The sequence below is a fragment of the Ptychodera flava genome, chromosome 14 (genome assembly GCF_041260155.1).
Source record: "Ptychodera flava strain L36383 chromosome 14, AS_Pfla_20210202, whole genome shotgun sequence".
Classification (NCBI taxonomy): Eukaryota; Metazoa; Hemichordata; class Enteropneusta; family Ptychoderidae; genus Ptychodera; species Ptychodera flava.
Window position 1 is genome coordinate 38,413,908 of NC_091941.1, and position 21,165 is coordinate 38,435,072.

General features: G+C 36.4%; 1 protein-coding gene across 1 annotated transcript; it reads right to left on the reverse strand.

Moving 5' to 3' along the window:
• Positions 1 to 320: 320 nt before the first annotated feature.
• On the reverse strand, positions 321 to 21,131 carry LOC139150397 (E3 ubiquitin-protein ligase synoviolin B-like). Its single transcript, XM_070722742.1, has 14 exons — positions 20,913 to 21,131; positions 20,214 to 20,306; positions 16,835 to 16,987; positions 15,704 to 15,752; positions 15,142 to 15,245; positions 14,361 to 14,487; positions 13,910 to 14,009; positions 13,291 to 13,356; positions 12,580 to 12,845; positions 8,116 to 8,223; positions 7,506 to 7,724; positions 4,019 to 4,199; positions 3,014 to 3,225; positions 321 to 1,646 (listed from the first exon to the last, which is right to left on the reverse strand). The coding sequence occupies exons 1-14, from the start codon at positions 21,039 to 21,041 to the stop codon at positions 1,444 to 1,446; spliced, it is 2,010 nt and encodes a 669-aa protein (XP_070578843.1). The 5' UTR covers positions 21,042 to 21,131; the 3' UTR covers positions 321 to 1,443.
• Between the last annotated feature and the right edge of the window lie 34 nt (positions 21,132 to 21,165).

The following is a 21,165-nucleotide window of genomic DNA, read 5'->3' on the forward strand; positions in this document are numbered from 1 at the left end:
ATGTAACTAAATGTCATAAAGCTTTCACTGTGAAGAGGCAAGTCATTAAATACGGAATGTTTGGGAGGGGAGGAGTGCCATACCAAGATTGCACTTGTCCAACAAATACCAACTTTGCTACAGCTCAACACCAAACACACACCTATGCAGTATAACAATGGCATTTACCTTAACCTTGTATGAGGCACTAGCACTTATACAACTTTACCAGCTTTCGATAGAGATAGATGATGTTACACAAAATCAGAAGATTCTTTACAAAAGCATTCCCAGGTATAACACACACAGAGCAAGAACTGAATGCTTACAAAGTCTACATATGCTGTTGCGATATTTTGACTTATAGGGTTTTATTGAATAATCATCAATTTATGACGGCTTTATTTTACACAGAGAAAGTTTATAACAAAGAGAAAAAATACAGTAAATGAATGATAATTTGATTGAAGCAGTAACTGCAGCAGAGACACTGGACTATCTATTCAACATGAGCATTACTCTAAAATGAAGATGATCAGACGAATGACAGAGGATGGTTGACAGATTTGAAGACTGGCTGCATCAAATACAGACCTGCCATGTATTTCATTGAAATGGTATCTTTGCACTTGATTGATGATATCATAGGTGCAAGTATCGTGTTTTGGCAAGAGTAAACTATGCTTGGCCGTCAAGTATGATTGCACACAGATATGGTTTTGGGTGAGAGATATGTACATTGATTTATTTAGAGGAAATTGACATTGTGGTTGCAGAAATTCAAAACAACATTGTCAGTACTGTAGCATAGACAGAATGGTTTGCAATAATGTAGTAGACCATTGACTTATTTACCATCAAACCAATCAGACGTTGTGTTTCAAATAAAAATAACACAACTCATGATCTCCAATCAATAATGGATACTCATCAGACAATAAAAACATATGTTACATAAATTATGATTGGTAAATTTGTAGAGTGATTACTTGGGGTATCCACCGTACATGAAGTAGTTCATTGGTGCAATCACAGTGACAGCTTGAAAAAAGGAACTTACACATTCTGTTTGGTCAATCACCAACAATGAAATCTGCCTTTTTACTGGCAGAATGTATGTCTTCTCAGAACAACTAGTAGCAAATGTCGACAACGACACCTAGCTGTTGTCAGGTTTTTCACATAAACTTGAAAATGTAAAGTCAGAAGTTTAAAAGTTGAAATTGGCTTAAATTAAGTTACTATTCTTAAAAAATAAAGTGGATATTTAATGTCATACACGTCTCTTGTCACATTGGCAATATGATATAATTCTGATTTGAATTGAATTCACATAAAGGTGTATGTTTGTTTGTAGCACTAGTGATGTTGAAAACTCTATGTGAAATGTAGGGTCCACAAGCAGGGCTATTCTGCACATACAGGTTGAAGCAGCACTGCATGCAGCAGTAGTTGGCAGGATATTCACTTTTGTGCAGTCTGTTCACTTGATGTGTTGTCGTCTTTGTCTAATGCTGCTAAATTCTGTTCACTTTCCAGTCTCTGAATGCGACGTTTCCGTATCTCTTGGCTGTCCAGTTCTGAGGGTACATCATCCTGGTAAGGTGGGATATCTTGTTCTACTGGTGCCGTAAATCCAACAGCACCTTCAAGTTCATCAATGGAATCTACCAGGCAACAAACACAGGATAGGTTGATTAATATCCAGTGCTGGCCTGGATTTATGGTATGTTGTTGCAATGTTTGTGGCTCTGTGAGTATACATGTCAATCATGTCAGTTTGACAGTCCCTGGTCAAGTAAGTTTTGATAGCATACATATACTTTCAGGGATGAGTCATGAAGTATTGTATGGAAAATATTCTTCTCACATTCCTGGCCGCTGGGAGTGCGGGATCGACAGTGTGGGAAAAATTGATCCCACACTCTCAGAAACCGTCCCACACTCTGCAGTAAATATTACACAAGCTCTGATTGGATGAGAAACAGTCTGTTTTGTTCCTCGCGAAAATGTTATCCAATGGCACGACGAGTAACACATGGACTAGAACTACAAAGCAAGCAGGTCAAAGTACAATGGCAGACGCCAGAGTTGTCACGATTTTTGATAATATTGTACGAGTCCAATATGAATTTAACGCATTTTGTGGTCATGTGAGAAAAAGAATCTCACACACCAAGGACCTGGGATCAGATTTCTCACACTCGTTGGGGATATTTTGTCTCACACTCGCCTGCGGCTCGTGCGAGACAAAATATCTCCAACTCGTGAGAGAAATCTGATCCCAGGTCCTTGGGGGTGTGAGATTCTATTAATCTCTCTCAGACCATACCTAACACTCTAACACCTTATGGTAGGCATGCTCTCATAACATATATGTACACAGTGTGTTAAAGGGGTAAATCATTAATTTTAGGTAAGCATGTGCCATCCAGCAAATATCAAATGTACTAATCTGATCAAACAAAGTCTTCAAACTACAATCCCAAAGGTTTAGACATAATACTTTGAGGTCAATGGGACTATCATAGTATGTTAATTGTCTGTAATACACAAACATATCACTATGATTGGACATGTACATGTTATAATGTATAACTGACTCTATGTAATTCCTCTACATGTTACTATATTAGAAACAGCTCTAGGAACACACTTTTTCCATATTGGCACCTATTCCAACTCAATACAATGTACTTGGTGGATAATGAAATAAATGAATGAAAAACATTGAATGGAGAGAATAATATTCTACACAGAGACATCCAAGACACAGAAGTAAGACTGAAATATTGTTGGTAGTTTAATTTAATAATATCTCATCAAATCTAGTATAACCAACAACAAATTGGAATTATTGTAAGATGATTTGGATTTTTCTTAGACTTTGAATGGCTGAGCATAGTTCATTGGGTATGATACCAACTTTTCAGAATATTGAAACTGTATCACTTTCAAGAGACTTTATCCTCCACTCATTGGCCTAATGCCATTGAGTAATCAAGGTGAATCAAAATAAATATCTGTGGCTTACCATTGATATCGTCAGATTTAGTGGAAGTACTTGTAGTAGTAGTTGAGATTCTTGGACTGGGTAGTTTGAAATCTGTTGTTGTGCTGTCAGGGGGTGCAGTTTCCTTGGTTGTGCTGCTTGGTGTTGGTTTTCCTTGTGGATTTGGTGGTCCTGTGGTTGTTCCTTGTTGAGTTGGTGATTCAGTAGGAGCCCCTTGTTGCATAGCAGTGGGGCTGAAACAAGAGCAATATAACATGTACATATGTAAATGATTTATATAGTGATTCATCAGTGATTTCATTTCTGTACATTTGACAATCTAATTTCTGAACATGCTAAATAAAAGGTTTGGCAAAGGTACAATTTTGTACTGCCCATTTGAACAATGACCCTTTGTGCCTGTACCCTATCACTTCCCCATCTGCTGAGTCAGAAAAAAGCGATATTGAACCAAAACCTGTAAATATTTTCACCTGATTGGCATAGTGTGCTATTGTAGGTTTGGTCAGTAAAAATCATGTTTACAGTATATCTGTTTCCAGGGCCTTCAAATATTCAAGTCTTTGTTAAAATGTAACATACAGGACCTGTTATGCTTCATTGGATTTAAGCAACTTTACCTAAAGGTGACATATGAACTATGCATGATAAGGGTTAATTAATGCATTGCAAGGAAAGTTTATCACGGTCAGGGATGTAGAAAATTTTGATTACAGGTGGCAAAAATAAAAGTACAGGCAGTTACAAATAGTATGTGTGAACATAAAGTTTCTGCAAAATGTCCTGCTTTTTTACTAAAACTAAAGTTGCACAGGGCAAATTTAAGCTGACAGCTGGTTGTTTTTTGCCGGCTGCTGGCTATTTTCTACATCCGTGATCATGTATCAGGAATTCTAACCCTCTGACTACAATGAAGCCACTAGTGACTTTTTCTGATTGTGATTCTACTTGTCTATTTCATTAATGGCAGCGAGCTGACCTGGAAGTCACCCAATGAAACTTGGCCATGACAGTGCAGTCACTTACCCAAGTGTTGCCATGAGTGAGTAATACTGTTGAATTTGAACCATGGCAGCATCAAGCAGTGTGTGGATACTGCGTAAACATTGTATCCTAGCCTCCACATGGTTTCTCTCAAGCCCTTCCATTGCGCGCAACTCTTCATCGTTCAGACCAGCAAAATTTGGTGGTGGTGTGGGTGGCGGTACTGTAAAAAGGTAGTCATATCATAGTTAGATTTACAAGTGATCGACTGTACCTTTGTATCAATGCATTTTTTATGCTATGTGTAGTTTACATTACAGGCAAATTAACTGTTAGAATTACTAGTGTATTCAGTTATTTCAGATGTACATTCACCTTGAAACTGACATGCTCCAGAACTTTTGAAAACGCAATTGCTACTCCTTTTTTCCGTCATTGTGAAATTAAAAAAAATTTGTGATTAACATTGTTCAGCACCAGTGAGCATACCTGATGGATACAAGGCGCTATAAAAATGTTATGTTATGTGTTATGTTATGAAATGTAAAGGGTGAATGAATGCATTAGCTAACCATTTGATACAGTGAAAATGACTTAAAGAGGAAAGTCCAGCGCCGTGGGCGCACAATAGGCAACGTCGTAGTGACGTCGGTTGATGGCAAACACTGGGCGGGATGGTTAAACACTTGCTTAGTCGTTGGCTTATCAGAGAAACATAAACTATCTTTTACACCAGGAACTACCGATTATCACCTCTGCCTGAATATTACGGAAGTGTGTAGGGTTCACACAATTCGAGACTACATTATAACTAGGGTGGAGTAGGCCTACTGGTCGAGGGGCTGTGGTCTGGTCGACAGCCTGAGACCTTCCTTGACTGTGATTTCTTCGCTACTAAGGTGACTGTATGCCGTACGTTGTGAGTTCGAATCCAATCAAAATTTACTGAATTCAAATCACAGTCGTTTTGTGGTTCGATAGACAGCGATGCGATGACTGCTGTGGTATGCAATAGAAATACATGTATAGGAAGTTATGAAACAGAATGGCCGCTCATGTATCGCCGAGTTCGGAGACGAATTTCCATCATACAATTTACTCAATAAACAGCAACGATGTATGGCTTTCAATACATCTCTGAATTTCTGCTAACCTTTTTGCGTCTATGTAGATGTGTGCATATTCCGTTGCGATTTCAAATGGGACCCGGTTTTCAACCCCCTGGTTTCAACCCCGGCTTTCATCAACACGGAACGGATACTTTCTCACAACAGCAGCGGGTGATTTGAATGTGAAGGCGCTGTGATTGAAGCCAGTAGTTGAAATGGACAGAGTATTACGAGTTTCGGAAGGAAGATAGAAAACGAAGGTCTTGACTTAGTTCAGGAGAGAATTTCCTCGGGCACTGTATTGAGTTTAAATCTAGCCGTGAACATCTCGTGTTCGGTACAAGCGCGCAAACTAGATATATAAAAAATAAGGGGAAAGTCTAGCAAATAGATGATAGTCTCTAAGGACGGTAGTAGATTGTGATCGTAAGCAATCGTAAGTTAGAACCTTCTACTGTTTGTAGCTTTATGGCTTTTTTGGTTGGCAGTGATGTAGATAATAGCCGGTCACTGGTACTTCGCACGGCCGGGTTACACGCAGCTTGCAACGGGAAAAAAAACTTGTGAATTTGAAAAACAAATCTTCACCCATTCGTAAGCTTATTTTCCGTGTAATTTTGGCATTTCGAACAAATCAGAGGAAAGGGTGAAGAAATTTTGAGTAAAACTGATTTAAAACGTTAAGACCCCCAGTTTAGAGTTTGGTATGCATGACCCGAAGTATAGTGAGCGCAGATTGCATATCCGGTTACCTCGGATAGGTAACCTCGGAAAACATCGACGACCGTTCGTAATATGCAAATGACATGTGACTGAGACGTTATGGAAAAGTTGCCGTAGTTCCATAGATGAGCCTGCATATTTGCATACTATACATACGCTGCTTGCTGTTCCGATATGTAAGCCAGAATCTTCAACAAAAGGAAACTACTAGTAATCTGTGACAATGGTCAGCCAAATATTTTGAAATACATTGGTAAAGAAAGTAAATGACGCTGATGAGTCCCCCAGGACAGCTGTGCAGGGCCGTGGTCGTCGTCGATGAGTACTCGAGTATGGATGATCATGGATGATCGATCTACAACGCAATAGTGGCAACGATGTAATCGACACTGAAATTTCAATTCCACTCAGCTCAACTGAATTGAATCAACTGATATAAACATGACCAAACTTGTCACAATGCTAAAGGTACTTCCTCAAAATGTGAGCCAAAAGATTCAGTTTCGATGCCTGAAGGAAAAAATGAAATTGTGATTGCCTTCAAAACGACGTGTGACATGTGTGAAGACTCTCAATGTTCATAACTTTTTACAGGAACACATACAAAACGTTTTTTTTCAAGACCACCAATCACTCCAAAAAGAAAATGCCGTTTCTTGCGTGTTCATTACATGTGTCGTATCGTTTACGTTGTATGTGGTTGTGTATGCGTGTGTTTAGGTACGTACATAACGGTGATTTTAGTGATAAGTCAGTACGCTTTGTTTGTTGTGCTCGGCAGGGATCAAGATCGCCTAGGCCGCAATTTGAATTTGAGTAATCATGATTGGCAGCATACATTAACATTTAGAACAGAGGTCAAATGGACATTCTGGACCCACACTTTGTGAAAATATGCGTTCTCTGTATTAAATAACAGTGTTTTTCAACGTTTTTTCGACATAAAGGCAGTCGCTATACATTCACAGGTGTCATGTATGAGATTGGACGGAAATTAACGCCGTTCACCCGTCGAATTTCTGGAAATCTCGGAGCAAATCGAGTGCGTCTTACCCGTAGCGTGGCTTTTTCACATCTGCATAGTCTTACCATAATCCCCTTTTGTAGGGGACTTTCCTCTTTAAGGTAGAACGCACCTCGGGGACAGACATTCAAACTCTCAAACTTTTACAATTCTCTTGTGATATACCACATGTGGGGGTTCATTTTAAAGCTCTTGGTGAAAGAAAACTTTTCACCAGCTTATTTTTTCGAAATTCGAAAATTTTTATTTTTCTCCATAGAGTTACCACAGGGATGGCGGCCATTTTGAATTTCTAATATTGGTAAATCTTGGGTAATTTGTTTCCCTAGCACCAAAATTTGCACGGTGACCCCCTACTTTTATTCTTGATTTTGAAAGAGAATGATTGAAAGATTCCTTTGAGGAAAGTTAGAACAAAAGTTTAAGTCTTTCACTTTCGAGGTGCATACTACCTTAAGGGCTTATCCGTCTACACATGGAAACTTCATTCTTGAACACTTTTGTTTTTATATTGTAGGTAAAGATTAATTTTTATCATCCAATTACTAGTCAAGTTGTCTTTGATATGAAGTCCAACCAATAAATGTTTGTAATTTTTCTAATTTTCTTGTAAACAACTTTGAACTTAATCAAATTAACAATCAGTCAGCACAGTACATTACAGTGAACTTACAGAATGGAGGGGTGAACATCGTAAACGGTGACATCATTGGTGGAAAAGCTGGCATGTTACTGGTAGCTGGAGGACTGGGCATGGCACTGCCAGTACTAGTACTGGTACTGGTACTCGGTGGCGGCGGAGCTGGTGTAGTGCCATCACTGGTGGCAGACGCTGTTGGTTGTGTGGTTGTTGATGATGTTGTAGTTGTACTGGTCGATGACTGAGTATTTCCTGTTATGAGTATTACATTAAATGCTGTCACTTACAAATCAGAAACTTTACGAAGGTATTATGGAATCAATAACCACTATCATAAAACAAAAATAATCACAAGATTTTCAAATCATTGTGTTTGTTACTGTTCTTTACAATACAATGAACAATTGTTTTCATATGCTATACTCTCATGATGTCTTTCAATGTCTGTTCTTACTCTGACTAGACATACATAACAGGCTCTTCTCTGAAAAAAAACACTTATATGGAGCAATAAACAGGAGAACCTTTTATGCCTGGCAGTTCCTTTAGATTCCTAACAAACACAAACCAACTCATCTCGTAAAGATGAAAGGAAAGTTGTTACATGTTACATTGGCGGCAGTTTTCCTGTGGTTATACTCACCTGTCTGTGGTGTTTGAGGTTGTTGTGGTTGCATAGGAAACTGACCAGGACCCATGGGTGGCATCCACATTGGGAAACCAGCTGGAAACTGAGGCATGCCTGGCAACACTGGAAGAGAGAGAGGATGATTTAAGAGAACAGAAAATTGTGTTCAAAGAGCAAACATAGGGCAAAAGTCCCTGAAGCTACTATTAGACAAGGATACAAAATTAAGTATTTCCTGACTGTATGAAATGATCTCACTAAGGTCATCCTAGGGACATGTAAACCAAATATTAAAGCGGTCTGACCAGCGGTTTTGAAAACATAGGGCCAAAGTCCCTGAAGCTACCATAGACATGGATACAAAATTTAAGTATTTCCTGACTGTATGAAATTATCTCACTAAGGTCATCCTAGGGACTTGTAAACCAGTAAGTTCTGTTGAATAAGTTGAGACTGTACGTACTCAGAGAAAGCACACTGAAGACAAATGTTTGAAACTTAAGAAGTTCAAGGTCATCAAAAGCATTATAAGGAATCATGTTACACTTTCATTGCACTGTTTACACAGATTGCATAATTGCTATAAATAGCACATGAGGAATCTTACAGCCAAGCTTTACCATAAAAACCATATCACTTTGACCACTCTTTTAATTGACCACTCGATTTTTTCTGAACAAGTCATCGTTGATGACACAGTCCCCACTTGTTAATGGGTACTTTGATTACAGGTCCTCAGAGAGGATAGAGTCCTCTTCATTAGGTCTGTGATAAAAATACTTTTGAATAAATTTGCTTGATACATGTCTGAGCTGTAGTTCAGGACATGAAAGAAATGTAATAAAATGGCCACATGGCGGCCTTATTGGATCGTATCACAGAACAAATCTATGTGCATATGTATGACAGTCATCCAGCTCTATGGGTTTGCTCAGAATTAGGTATATGCATAATTAATGAGGTACAGTATGAAGCATCATAAGGTCTCCCATCATACCATATATGAAGGGTGTACCACTTGTGGTTCCTGAGTTATGGACAAATATGTATATTTGAGGTCAAAGGTCACCGAGGTCACGTGACATTTTGTCAAAAAAATTGTAGTGCTAAGTTATCCCTATATACCAAAAATCAGACCTCTAGCTCTATTTGCTTGCTCAAAATTAGATATGCACATAATTAATGAGGTACAATATGTGGCGTCATAAGGTGTCCCATCATACCAAATATGAAGGGTGTAGCACTTGTGGTTACTGAGTTATGCACAAATATGTATATTTGAGGTCAAAGGTCACCGAGGTCACGTGACATTTTGTCAAAAAAATTGTATTGCTAAGTTATCCATATATACAAAAAATCAGACCTCTAGCTCTATTGGCTCACTCAAAATTAGATATGCACATAATTAATGAGGTACAATATGTGGTGTCATAGGGTGTCCCATCATACCATATATGAAAGGTTTAGGACTTGTGGTTACTGAGTTATGGACAAATATGTATATTCGAGGTCAAAGGTCACCAAGGTCACGTGACATTTTGTCAAAGTGTCTGAGATATCTGCGTGAACGGATGGACTCATGGATGGACTCACGGACGGACATGACCCAATCTAAAAGCCCCTTGACTTTATCTTTGGGGACTAAAAACTGTGTAACTGCATCCTTTTTGCAATATGAATACGATGAGAAACTAAATTTTTATTTTTCTTGGCCTTATACATGGGAGTCTATGGACTGCCTTATACATGGGAGTCTATGGACTGCCTTATACATGGGAGTCTATGGACTTCCTTATACATGGGAGTCTATGGACTGCCTTATACATGGGAGTCTATGGACTGCCTTATACATGGGAGTCTATGGACTGCCTTATACATGGAAGTCTATGGACTGCCTTATACATGGGAGTCTATGGAGGTGAAAACTAAAAAGTCCTCTAACACGGCCAAATTTGATCGCATTGTGAAACAAATCGATGTGCATCTGTATGAGGTAGGGTACTATCCTTGTACCAAGTTTGAACGAAATCGCTCCAGGCGTCTTTGAGATATCTGCGGTGAACGGACGGACGCACGGACGCACACACGCACGCACGGACGCACGCACGGACATGACCAAACCTATAAGTCCCCCCGGACGGTGTCCGTGGGGACTAAAAAGTAATCTTATTTTATCCTTACCAAGTCAACCATAAATGGAAATTAGAACTTTCTCTATCTCTATTTATTTGACCACCCTATCATGACAAACTATTATGAGCAATTTCTTTTAGATAACATAAATGGTGGTTCAGAATATCAAAGTTGGGATTCAGGAAAGTTGCCTTTACATGTTTTAATCCTCCAAGATGGTAAGCATTTCACTATGAACTGTCAAAAAAAGTTGAACTTTCTGATAATTCCACACTAAAATTATTTTGGCTTTGATGATTTCCTAATTAATTCAATTATTTAAAATCTTATTAATTATTTTTTTCTGGGTGAATTGATAGGGTTTATACAGTACAAGAATTACATACAATGTAAGTCAAATTTGACCAAAAATGACAAAAAAATCCTTAAAAATACACATTTGCATATTTCATCACAATTTGAACAAATCTAAGTTGGGTTATCCCTAGGGACCTGTATACCAAATAACAAAGCTGTCTGACCAGCGGTTATGAGAAGAAGATTTTTTACCGAAGAAGAAGATTTTTTACCAAAAACACCTTTTTGGCATTAATTTGCCTATTTTCAACAATATCAAAAAATTAAAAAAAACAGTTTCTCAAAATCATATTTTTCATCTACACAACAAATATCAAATCAGTAAGTACTGCGGTTCTCAAGATATTTGAGTGGACGGACGCCTCACAAACGGACATACATACATACATACATACATACATACATACATACATACATACATACAGACTGACGCCGGACGGATACCCATCCCAATAGCTTCTATAGACTATAGTCTATAGTAGCTAACAAGTGACCCAACAGTCGACAGAGCTCTGCTGTGTTATGTAGAGAATAACTTTTTGTGACACATGTATTGATGAAGAAGGTGGATATCTTTAATAGCTCATTTCAGGATGGCCTGACCAAAAATGGCAAAATTAGCTGCAAAAATACAAAATTGAAAAATTCATCATAATTTCAATATATTACACTAAGATAAAGGCTAGGAACCTGTATACCAAATATCAAAGCTATCAGATGAGTAACTTTTGAGAAACAAATATTTTGACAAAAATGGGAAAAATTGACCCAAATATACAAAAATTGAAGATCTCATCAAATTTCAATATATCACACTAAGACAACCCCTAGAAACCTGTATACTAAATATCAAAGACATCAGACAAGTAGTTTTTGAGAAACACATTTTTTGACCAAAAATGGCAAAAATTGCACCACAAATACAAAATTGCAGATTTCATCATATATTCAATATATCATATTTAGTTCATCTGTAGAAACCTGTATACAAAATACCAAAGCTGTCAGACGAGCGGTTTTGATAAAATAAAGTTTTGACCAAAAATGACAAAAAAATTCCTTAAAAATACAGATATACATATTGCATCAAAATTTGAACAAATCTAAGTTGCGTTATCCCTAGGGACCTGTATACCAAATAACAAAGCTGTCTGACCAGCAGTTATGAAGAAGGAGATTTTTTACCAAAAACGCCTTTTTTGGCACTCACTTGCACATTTTCAACAATATCAAAACATAAACAAAAAAGTTTCTCATAATCATATTTTGCACCTACACAACAAATATCAACTCAGTAAGTACTGCGGTTCTCAAGATATTCGAGTGGACGGACGCCTCACAAACATACAAACATACATACATACATACATACATACATACATAAAGACTGACGCCGGACGGATACCCATCCCAATAGCTTCTATAGATTATAGTCTATAGTAGCTAAAAAAAGATGGGATGCTGCCTTGGATACAAGTTGTAGTGTCCAAACTTTTTTAGATAAGATTGCCGAAATATCTTTACACAGGGGCTTCTAAATATGCATTTTACTGGGTTTGTGAATGATTCTAAGCAAATCATGAGACAATTTACTCTTGCAATCAAAACAGAAGAACTAAAGCTCTATCAGCTGTAACCTTTGATGTATGGTTCATTGCAATTGTTTGGTATGTGAAATGCATGTTCTTGCTCTATTCAAGGAATTATGTCAAAATGTTTGGCACTCAACTTATCATAACAGCCTGTATGCATGTGGCGTGCTACATTATTGTTGACCACTGAATTTTAAACTTGACTAGGATCCAGTTGTTAACAATGATAAAGCATAGTGTACACAATGTGTGGTGTTTGTGACACTTATTATTGCTACAAACTCCTTGAGAAAACGTATCCTGGTATACAACTGAGATAGTTTTGCCTATATCAAATTTCTGACACTAAACTTTACTGGATGAGTATAAAAAAGCTGACTCTGAACTAACAACTTACTGTTCGGTTGTTGTTGTTGCTGTTGCTGTTGTTGTTGCTGCGGTGTTGTTTGCTGCTGTTGTCTCTGAGCTGTTGGTACTGGTGTTCTTAAGATATCCATTCTGCATGTTGGGCACGTCTGCTGTCTTTGAAACCACGACCTCAGGCAGTTTGTGTGGAATATGTGATTACATGGAAGTTTCTTACAGCCAGTAACCATCTCTTCTCTACAGATGATGCAGACATTATCCCCTGTGGTCAGTTCCTCAGTTGTTGCATCAGGATATCTAGGTGTGGACAGGCAAAAAGTTAGCATAATCTACTGCATGGTTTGCATTATAGAACATTTCTATGTGCCTGTTTGTTTATGGTAATCTGTGTGAAAGGGACGCACATTCTGTATGATCATGTCAATTCCTTTGTTACTACTCCTGGACACCAAAGACACAAATCACACATCCATCACATAATTATCAGTTTGCCAACCCCTGTACATGTATAGGTATAATGGCATACACACATACATTTAATTATGCCACAAACTGTACCTTTCATATGATAAATTCATAACACTTAACTAAAGAATGATGTCAAAATTGTGTCATTACATGAAGTGATACTTTGTAAATAAGGTGAAAGACATGCACATCGAAGCAACACATTCTGAGGTGATTTGTGAGATAAACCTCAGTTCAATTCTACAATGTCCAGGATATATGACACTACACTTACAAGGTATTCATGTTCCTTATAGCTCTTCTTGACATGATGACATCATTTAATGCTTTCTTGAAGGCTCTGTCAAAATTAAAATAGGATGAAACCTTGCAATTGGCATTCTGTTACTTTTGCGTTGCCCTGTCACTGAAATTGATCTCAAACAGAATACTGTAACACTCATTGATTTTGATTTACTGGATGAAGTGTCAATGATTGCCTCTAGAGGGCACTATGAAAAGGATAAGTCATCAGTATACTGTATAATTTTGTGTCCCTACATTACCTGATACTTGAGGAGCACCATACAGTATAGATCCCTACACGCCATTGATAACAACAGGTTTGGGCCAAACCATTGTGGTGAAGGGGTTTAGCAAAGATAACTCATTATCAATAGTAAATATTAATACATTGCATGTTGTCAACTCTATAAACTAAATATGGCTGGCCCTTGTGTAAGTTCAAAGGTGTATACGGTAAATGGAGCTCTACCTTTCACTATGAAATATCTGTGGGAATACACAACTAGACATTGTACATACAATGTACTCTGCTGCAGATTGTTTTAAAAGATACCATCAAACTATCAAATCTATGATGGTAAAGTCTGTTGAGTGCGCTGAACACTTACCTCATGGTGAGATACATAGGTCTGATTGCAAACAGTGGGAAAGTGTGTACTTTTATCATGACAGCCATAAATGCCATGTATAGCAACACTTTGAAGAACCCTGTAATCAATGCAAATGATGAGATGTATTAAAGCTGTGTAGCATATAAAACTATGGAAACTGAAAGATCTTAGCACTACAGAGTTCTTTAAAGGCATTGTTAAATTAGTAAGCTGCATAAATGATATGCTGCTATCTGACAATGAAATAGTTTAACATGCAATATAATAATAGTGTCAACGGAAATTTCATCTGTGAAATTCAAATCAAACTTCCACCAAGGAAAACTGACTCTTGATGGGGAGTAAAGAATTGTTGTTATTGATACAAAGATAAACTCACATGAATCTCACTTCTGAACCAGTTGTAATAGATTCTGATGGTGTTCAGAAATCTTTACATCACACTTACCCATGAAAAGCTCAGTGTAGAGAAGATACACAGCTTTGTTATCCCAAGGATTTTCACTCTGAAGGTCTATGGAGTGCAGTATGTACTTGAAAAATACATTTACTACCACTATCAACAAAATAGCATACTGTGGAGAGAGTATGGGTGAGACATAGGTGTTTTATTTAGATAACTTTGGATTAAATATGTCTGTGCCCTATCAATGTATACCTATAACCTGTCACATGAATTTACTTTGATGACATTCATTTGACAAACCTACACATGATTACTGCTTTCAGTACAGAATTGTTAGTGAAACTAATATCCAAATACGGAAACAGCTACTGAATAATGTATAGGAAGTTGTACTCTTAACACACTAAGACAAATATTTTTCGTAAAGTTCCTCCATGAGAGTATCCGCGGAAGAATGCCCTTCAACTTTTGTGGTGGCAGAGAAGAGAACAGATTTTTCTATCAATAGAATGAGGAAATTACACATTAATGATATGTTAGTAAACAATCTTCTATGGCTGTAAGTTGTGAAGATCACCTGTAATTGTTAAGCTAACATATGTATGTAAAATGTCCAGCAACCAAAAGTGTTTGTAAATGGAACGAAAGTGAAAGAAATTTTCATGATGATAACAAAACCTCGGCTTTGATGTTTGATATATGGTTGTACCAGAATGTGTTATCTATTTGCAAGCCAATGTTAGAAATAACTGGCTGTTACTAACTACATAATTCACAAGAGTTTTGGCCATGGTAAGCAAGTTGTTTCTTTTATATTTCTTACCTCAAAACCAAACACTAATTGAGCAGTGGCACCTTTTGTTATCGTGCTGTGGTATGCATGGTTGATGAAAAATGCATCTACAAGTCCTAATACAATAAGAAGAGCTGTGAGGAGATAAACAGAGAATCATTACAATGAAGAAAGGAATATTAAATGCAAGCTGGATATGTTTACAGCCAATATACCTTTTACATTATGTTATACATCCAAAGTTGCAGCTTGGAATGTTATTGTACTGCAGTACGACTTATAACTGTAAAGCTATCAGTACCACAATCACAGGTGCCTTTGTCCACTTGAATGTAGAGAAATGCATTTACTTTGTTACATTGTACCCTTGTCATAACCACAACCTAAGTTTCAGCTAAATTCATTTGAACTCAAACGCAATACTCAAATGTCATGTCTGTAATAAGTTCACACACTATATAGTAGGTACAAATTTAGTAAAGAGCTGTACATCCCTTTTTGTTCTTATACTTAAAAAATGAAATAATAAAGATGTCCGATGAAAGCGTTATTCATCACATTAAAAATTCTAGTTACAATACTTCATACTGACCTGTTACTCTAAAATGAAATACCCAGGTAATAATAGGACTTCTCTCCATCTGAAATTTTATCCAAAGAGGATTTGATTTATTCACCATCAAGACATTGTAAAATTTCATAAATATAGCAAATGCATGGTATTGCAAATGTGTCAACAATAATGATCTACGGTAAAATTTTGACAAATTGATTGTTTCTTTTTAATTAACACTCATAAACGGTAAACTTCCACTAGTATTTCAATAGTCACCATTACTTATTTGGGAATAATGGAATGAAGTGTTCCCTGACAAGCTATGGAACGCCAAAACACTATATCACTCAGTTTGAATACAATAATTCCTCTGACATAACATCCTAAAAGTATGCAAGACTGTTACTTTTATCATTGCAGTATTGAAGAATGAATGTCAGCAATGAAAAGGTGATATGGAAACTACAGAAAGTACACTCTGACAAATTTACCATCATGACTCGCTGAAGGTAGTACATATACATGTATGTGCCTCAGGCACAGATATTCAGACTCAAATTTTTACAACTCTCTTTTGTCTACCATTTGCGGGGACTAATTTTGAAGCCCTTTGAGTAACTGAAATTTCACTGTCTTAGTTTTATGAAAATTAAAAATTTAATTTCTGCCCATAAAGTTAATGTAATTTATTTCTCTAGTACCAAACTTTGCCAGGTGAACCCCCCCCCCCCTCCAAATTTTCATTCTTGCCGTGTTAAAAGAATGCTTGAAAGTTTTGTTGACGAAAGTTTGCGAGTTTTAAGTCTTTTAATTTCACAGGCACATACAACCTTTAAGGGCCATTTTTATAATTCTACTTGTGTACTTGTCTGATTGACACTTTACATGTGTTTTGATATTCACTGTTACACTGGCTGACATGACTGGCTAAACTCTGTCAGTTTCATTTGTTGCTAGCCAGTAAAGCTGGTTAATATTAATTTCTCTATGTAAAGATATTATTGAATTGTGCTGACTTAGCAGGATAATAGCCCCTGAATGTATGCTTCTGGGCACACTGAAAATCAATGCAATTTCCAAAGACTTGGCAGTGAAAAGGTGGTGCCATATTGCTCCTTACAGTTCCCTTCACTAAACTGTGCAGAAGAGGCAAAACAGAATACTTACATAATCCACTCTGTCATCTCCTAACCAGTGGAAACACTTTAGAAATAGTAAGAATGTAAACATTGCAACAAATCTGGGACTGAAGTCTTCACGAAAGACAGTAAATGCTAGACAAGTTTCTGTGACTGCATACCATGATCGCTCTATCAGATGCTGCAAAAAAAATAAAAACAAATGCTGTGAGTACCTATATTCAACAAGAAACATTTGGAAATTCATTATTTTAGTGGATCTGTTGACTTGAGTCTAATTAGGTTATGATAAATGTAGTAGTGCAAGCTCTATGTTTATATCTAACAGAATCAATAACTTTGATGCCTTGCTAAGAAGGAAAATTTATGGTTTAAAGCAAAGACTTCTGAGAAGCAGTAATGAGATTGTATGATGTGTGTATGACTCATTATATTTAAACTCTGAAACGATAAAGTTATGGAATAAGCTTCTTTTTGTATAACTTAACCAAGCTGTGTATATTTATCACCAGATTTTCTTTCGCTGTTTAATACATGGACAATGAGTCCAAAATAGAGTCTATAATAATATAATAGTAATTACAATTTGATTTTTGAAATAGTTTCTTCTGAGCTACTGTCTAACAGCGCTATTTTCCCAGCAGTTATCATGTACATATCTGTTGAGTTTAGAAACTTGATTGTTATTCTTAAAATCCACAAATCTTGCTAGTTACTGGATATTTTTGGTACTGCTGCTGACCACAACTGAAGTTGTTTACATTTCGTTTGAAGCAAAAGTAAGTTTGGTTTCATGACCCATCATTGTGCCGTCTCAGTTAAATTGACCCATCACTCGCTCATTTTCTGACTCACAAAAATTTTACACAATATTTCAACCTTGGTGTAGAGCTGAGTCAAGGAAAATTTCAAGAAATTCTCATATTGTCTAAAAGCATGTGAAAATTTTTTACATGTATACAGTAAATGTTAGAGGGCATAATACCACGTGTAATCTACAATGCTTTTAACATAGGAAAATTAAAGCAAATTTTGAAATTATGAAGAGAGCTTTAAATATTTGACATTTGAAAGTCACCATCTTGTAAATGTTTATGATACAGGAAATGATATGTGAAGTTGTAGTTACTTTTATAGTTGAGTTCATACTGCAAGAATGCGTTACAGTATTATTCTCTCACGGAATAGTTGCATCATTCAGTGTTGATGGAAATTAGCTCAAAAGGTAAAATGTTTAGGATATCAATGATCCCATATGGAAGCATGTTGTGTGCAGAAATAGTGTAGAGTTAGATAAAGTGAAAACTGAACTGGAATGTCTAGGATCTCTGATGTGAAACAACTTCATTTGGAACTGTTGAGAAGTCCTGTAACATCACAGGGCTACAAGGCCTGACTTGAAAATGTATATAGATAGAATAACACTTCTTTAAATCTTTTAAACCATATTTTTGAATTTCTGTGAAGTTCGTGACCTGATGAAAGTGCTTCGAAATATTTAATAAATTGTTAAAATATCTTGCTTCATAATTTTAAAAGCTTTTATGAATAAATGGACATCTTATACTTTTGTTATAACACTTGTTCACTGAAATTGTCTGTTACCACGAAGTAATGAAATTTAACACCAAAAATATTGGTTCAAACAAATTTATGCAATCGCTTTCATAAACTTTTGAGAATTCATTTTTTTGCTTAGATGGAAAATTAATAATTATTTCCCTGTATAAAATATGACACAAAGTTTGATTAAAACATAGACAGTACAGGGGGGAAGACCTACCCTGACTACTGTCTATGATAAAGACAACACATAATTATTCATACTATAATATACGTGTTTTTCTCCCATTGGGAAACATAATAAGTAGTATTTCTGTACACCTGATTATTCTAATCCCTAAACTTACTGGTTAAACATAGAAAATTGCCACATTTTGTTTACTTACAGCTTTTCTGAATTTTCAACTGAACTTTCCCTCCTGTATTTGAAAGATAAACAGCACAAAATTTAAGGCTATTGTCTGGGCTATTTTAAAACACTAACCGTGCAGTACCTTGTTCTCAGAGTTGTCATCTTTTGTTGCAGTAGATGGTAAAATGCAGTGCAGGGGGAAAACCGGATATTCGATTGCCATGGCGACAATTTCAGGGTTAAAAATATGAGGAAATTTGTGGCAAAGATATCTATTGAACGAAAAGTCATACAACAACCGAATTTTTTCTGTAGCATTCAGATGTATATGTATTACAATATAAACCTAAATCTATGACTGTATAAGATGTCAATATAAATTAAATCATAGCCATCTCGGTAAGATTGAAAAATTAATAAATTTCACAACTTTCCGTCAAGTTTCTACTATGACATGATTGGATGACCTTGTTTTTTGAAGTTTATTTTGTAAAGTATTTAATTTCACATATGTTGGCTGATTTTCATTGCATTCCAACCATTCTTTCAAGAGTTATTACTGCCACAAGAAACGAATGCAGTACAAAACACAATTGTTAGGAGTATTGGATTGAAATGTTTACAACATAAAGGTGATACTCATACTTCATGCAAAGTTTACGACCTCAAAATAGGGTATTGGACAAGTTTAAATTGTCAGTTAGAATTCTATTTACAAAAGCCTGGTTGTAATTGCTTTCTAAGTGAAAAATGAACTGTTAATTATCAAAAAAACATTGATTTTATAATCAGCATGATAATGAAATTCATGTGAGATTCTTTACTTGTTATGTATATGGACACCATAGCGTCTAATATGGTTTGTTTTCTGGTTTAATTGCTATACCTGAATGAAAATCTTCATATGCCTTACAGTAATATCCACACAAAAAATAAAACAGAATCATTTGTTGCAAATTTCTTCCCGATTACTCATTGATCTGGCTTTTTTAGACTGCAATTAGTCTCAAACTCACAATTTCCACAACGCCATATTTTTACCTCTGAAAAAGCTGCTTCAATAAGCAAGCAAATGGTCACTACTTCATACATGATGCCATAACTCAACAAAGTTTTTAGGCAACCAAAAATAGCAATTTACCTGTTTTGAATATATAATTAGACTAAATAAAATTTGACCAGGGGTCAGTGGGAAAAAAAAAGCGATTTTTCTCGATTTTAGTTAATATTTTTTGGAGAATGATATAGCTTATTTGAAAGTATACATGTCGAGGGTGACAATGAAGGAAAAAAATAAAATTAGATTTTTTGAGCATTTTGACCGACATTAGCCCAGACGATGGCCTTAAACAGGCTCCTTTGCTTGTTTTTAACCTGGTTTGCTACTGCATAGATTTGAAAGAAATAACACTTTCTTGGATGACTTCTCTGCAAAGTACATGTTTCTTGTGTCAGTGTACATATGTGAATCCATTTACGACAAGGTACTCACCTCCATCTCAGCAGGCCTTAACTGACCAAAAAACATTTTTCTGAAAAGCTTTCCCAGCAAAATAATAATAACAAATGCTTGTAGGTACAACATCTGCAACAGATGATAAAATACGGAATTAGATTGACAACAAAATCCTCGGACAAGAGTGCAAATTATTTCATCACTCTCGACTCATCAATCTTTATACTCTTTGAATTATCGCTGTAGAACATGGATAAATTCCACATGTACACGTCAACAGCATCTTGTATCCCGTATCCTTGTTGGAATACTTCGGTGGTGTTTGGGAACTTGGTGGGTATTAATGGTCGTTGGATTTCACTTGCTGTATAGAATTTTACGGACTCGTCGCATTCTCTTTTCCTCTCTCTTTAAAGAGCACTGAATGCATTTCGCTGTGCAGTTGCATAATATTGAGTTATAATATAGTTGTTTGGTTTTTGATCAAGAAGCCTGGCATGTATTTCATGTATTTGAATCAGCATTGATTATCCCTCCGGCTAAAATACACCTCTCATACATTTATACTTAATCGGACACTGACATCTTATTAGTGTACTTTTGCACAGATGTTTGTCGTTTAACCGAGGCGAGTGTGTAGGAATCCAAAGGTACGGACTTTGTAAGAAGATGTGTTTGTCACTGGTGCTCGCAAAATACAGAAGTAAATAATGTAAGCCTGGTATGTAAACTCACCGCCATGCTTGGGTTTGACTTGGTTAGATAAACTACAGACGGATAAAACTGTCTTTTTTGGTAATATGCGTGGCCTATTACAGCCCCTGTGAGAGCAAGGCTCCCAAGGGTGAGCACTGCTGCACGCATTTTCAACTTAAACAGCTAAATGCACAAGAATACACAGTTAACGTGCACTACTCTTCTTCTCCACTGAACAGAAATAAAAATGGCGACGTATTTCCGGATTTCCTTTTAAGGTAAACTTTACCTT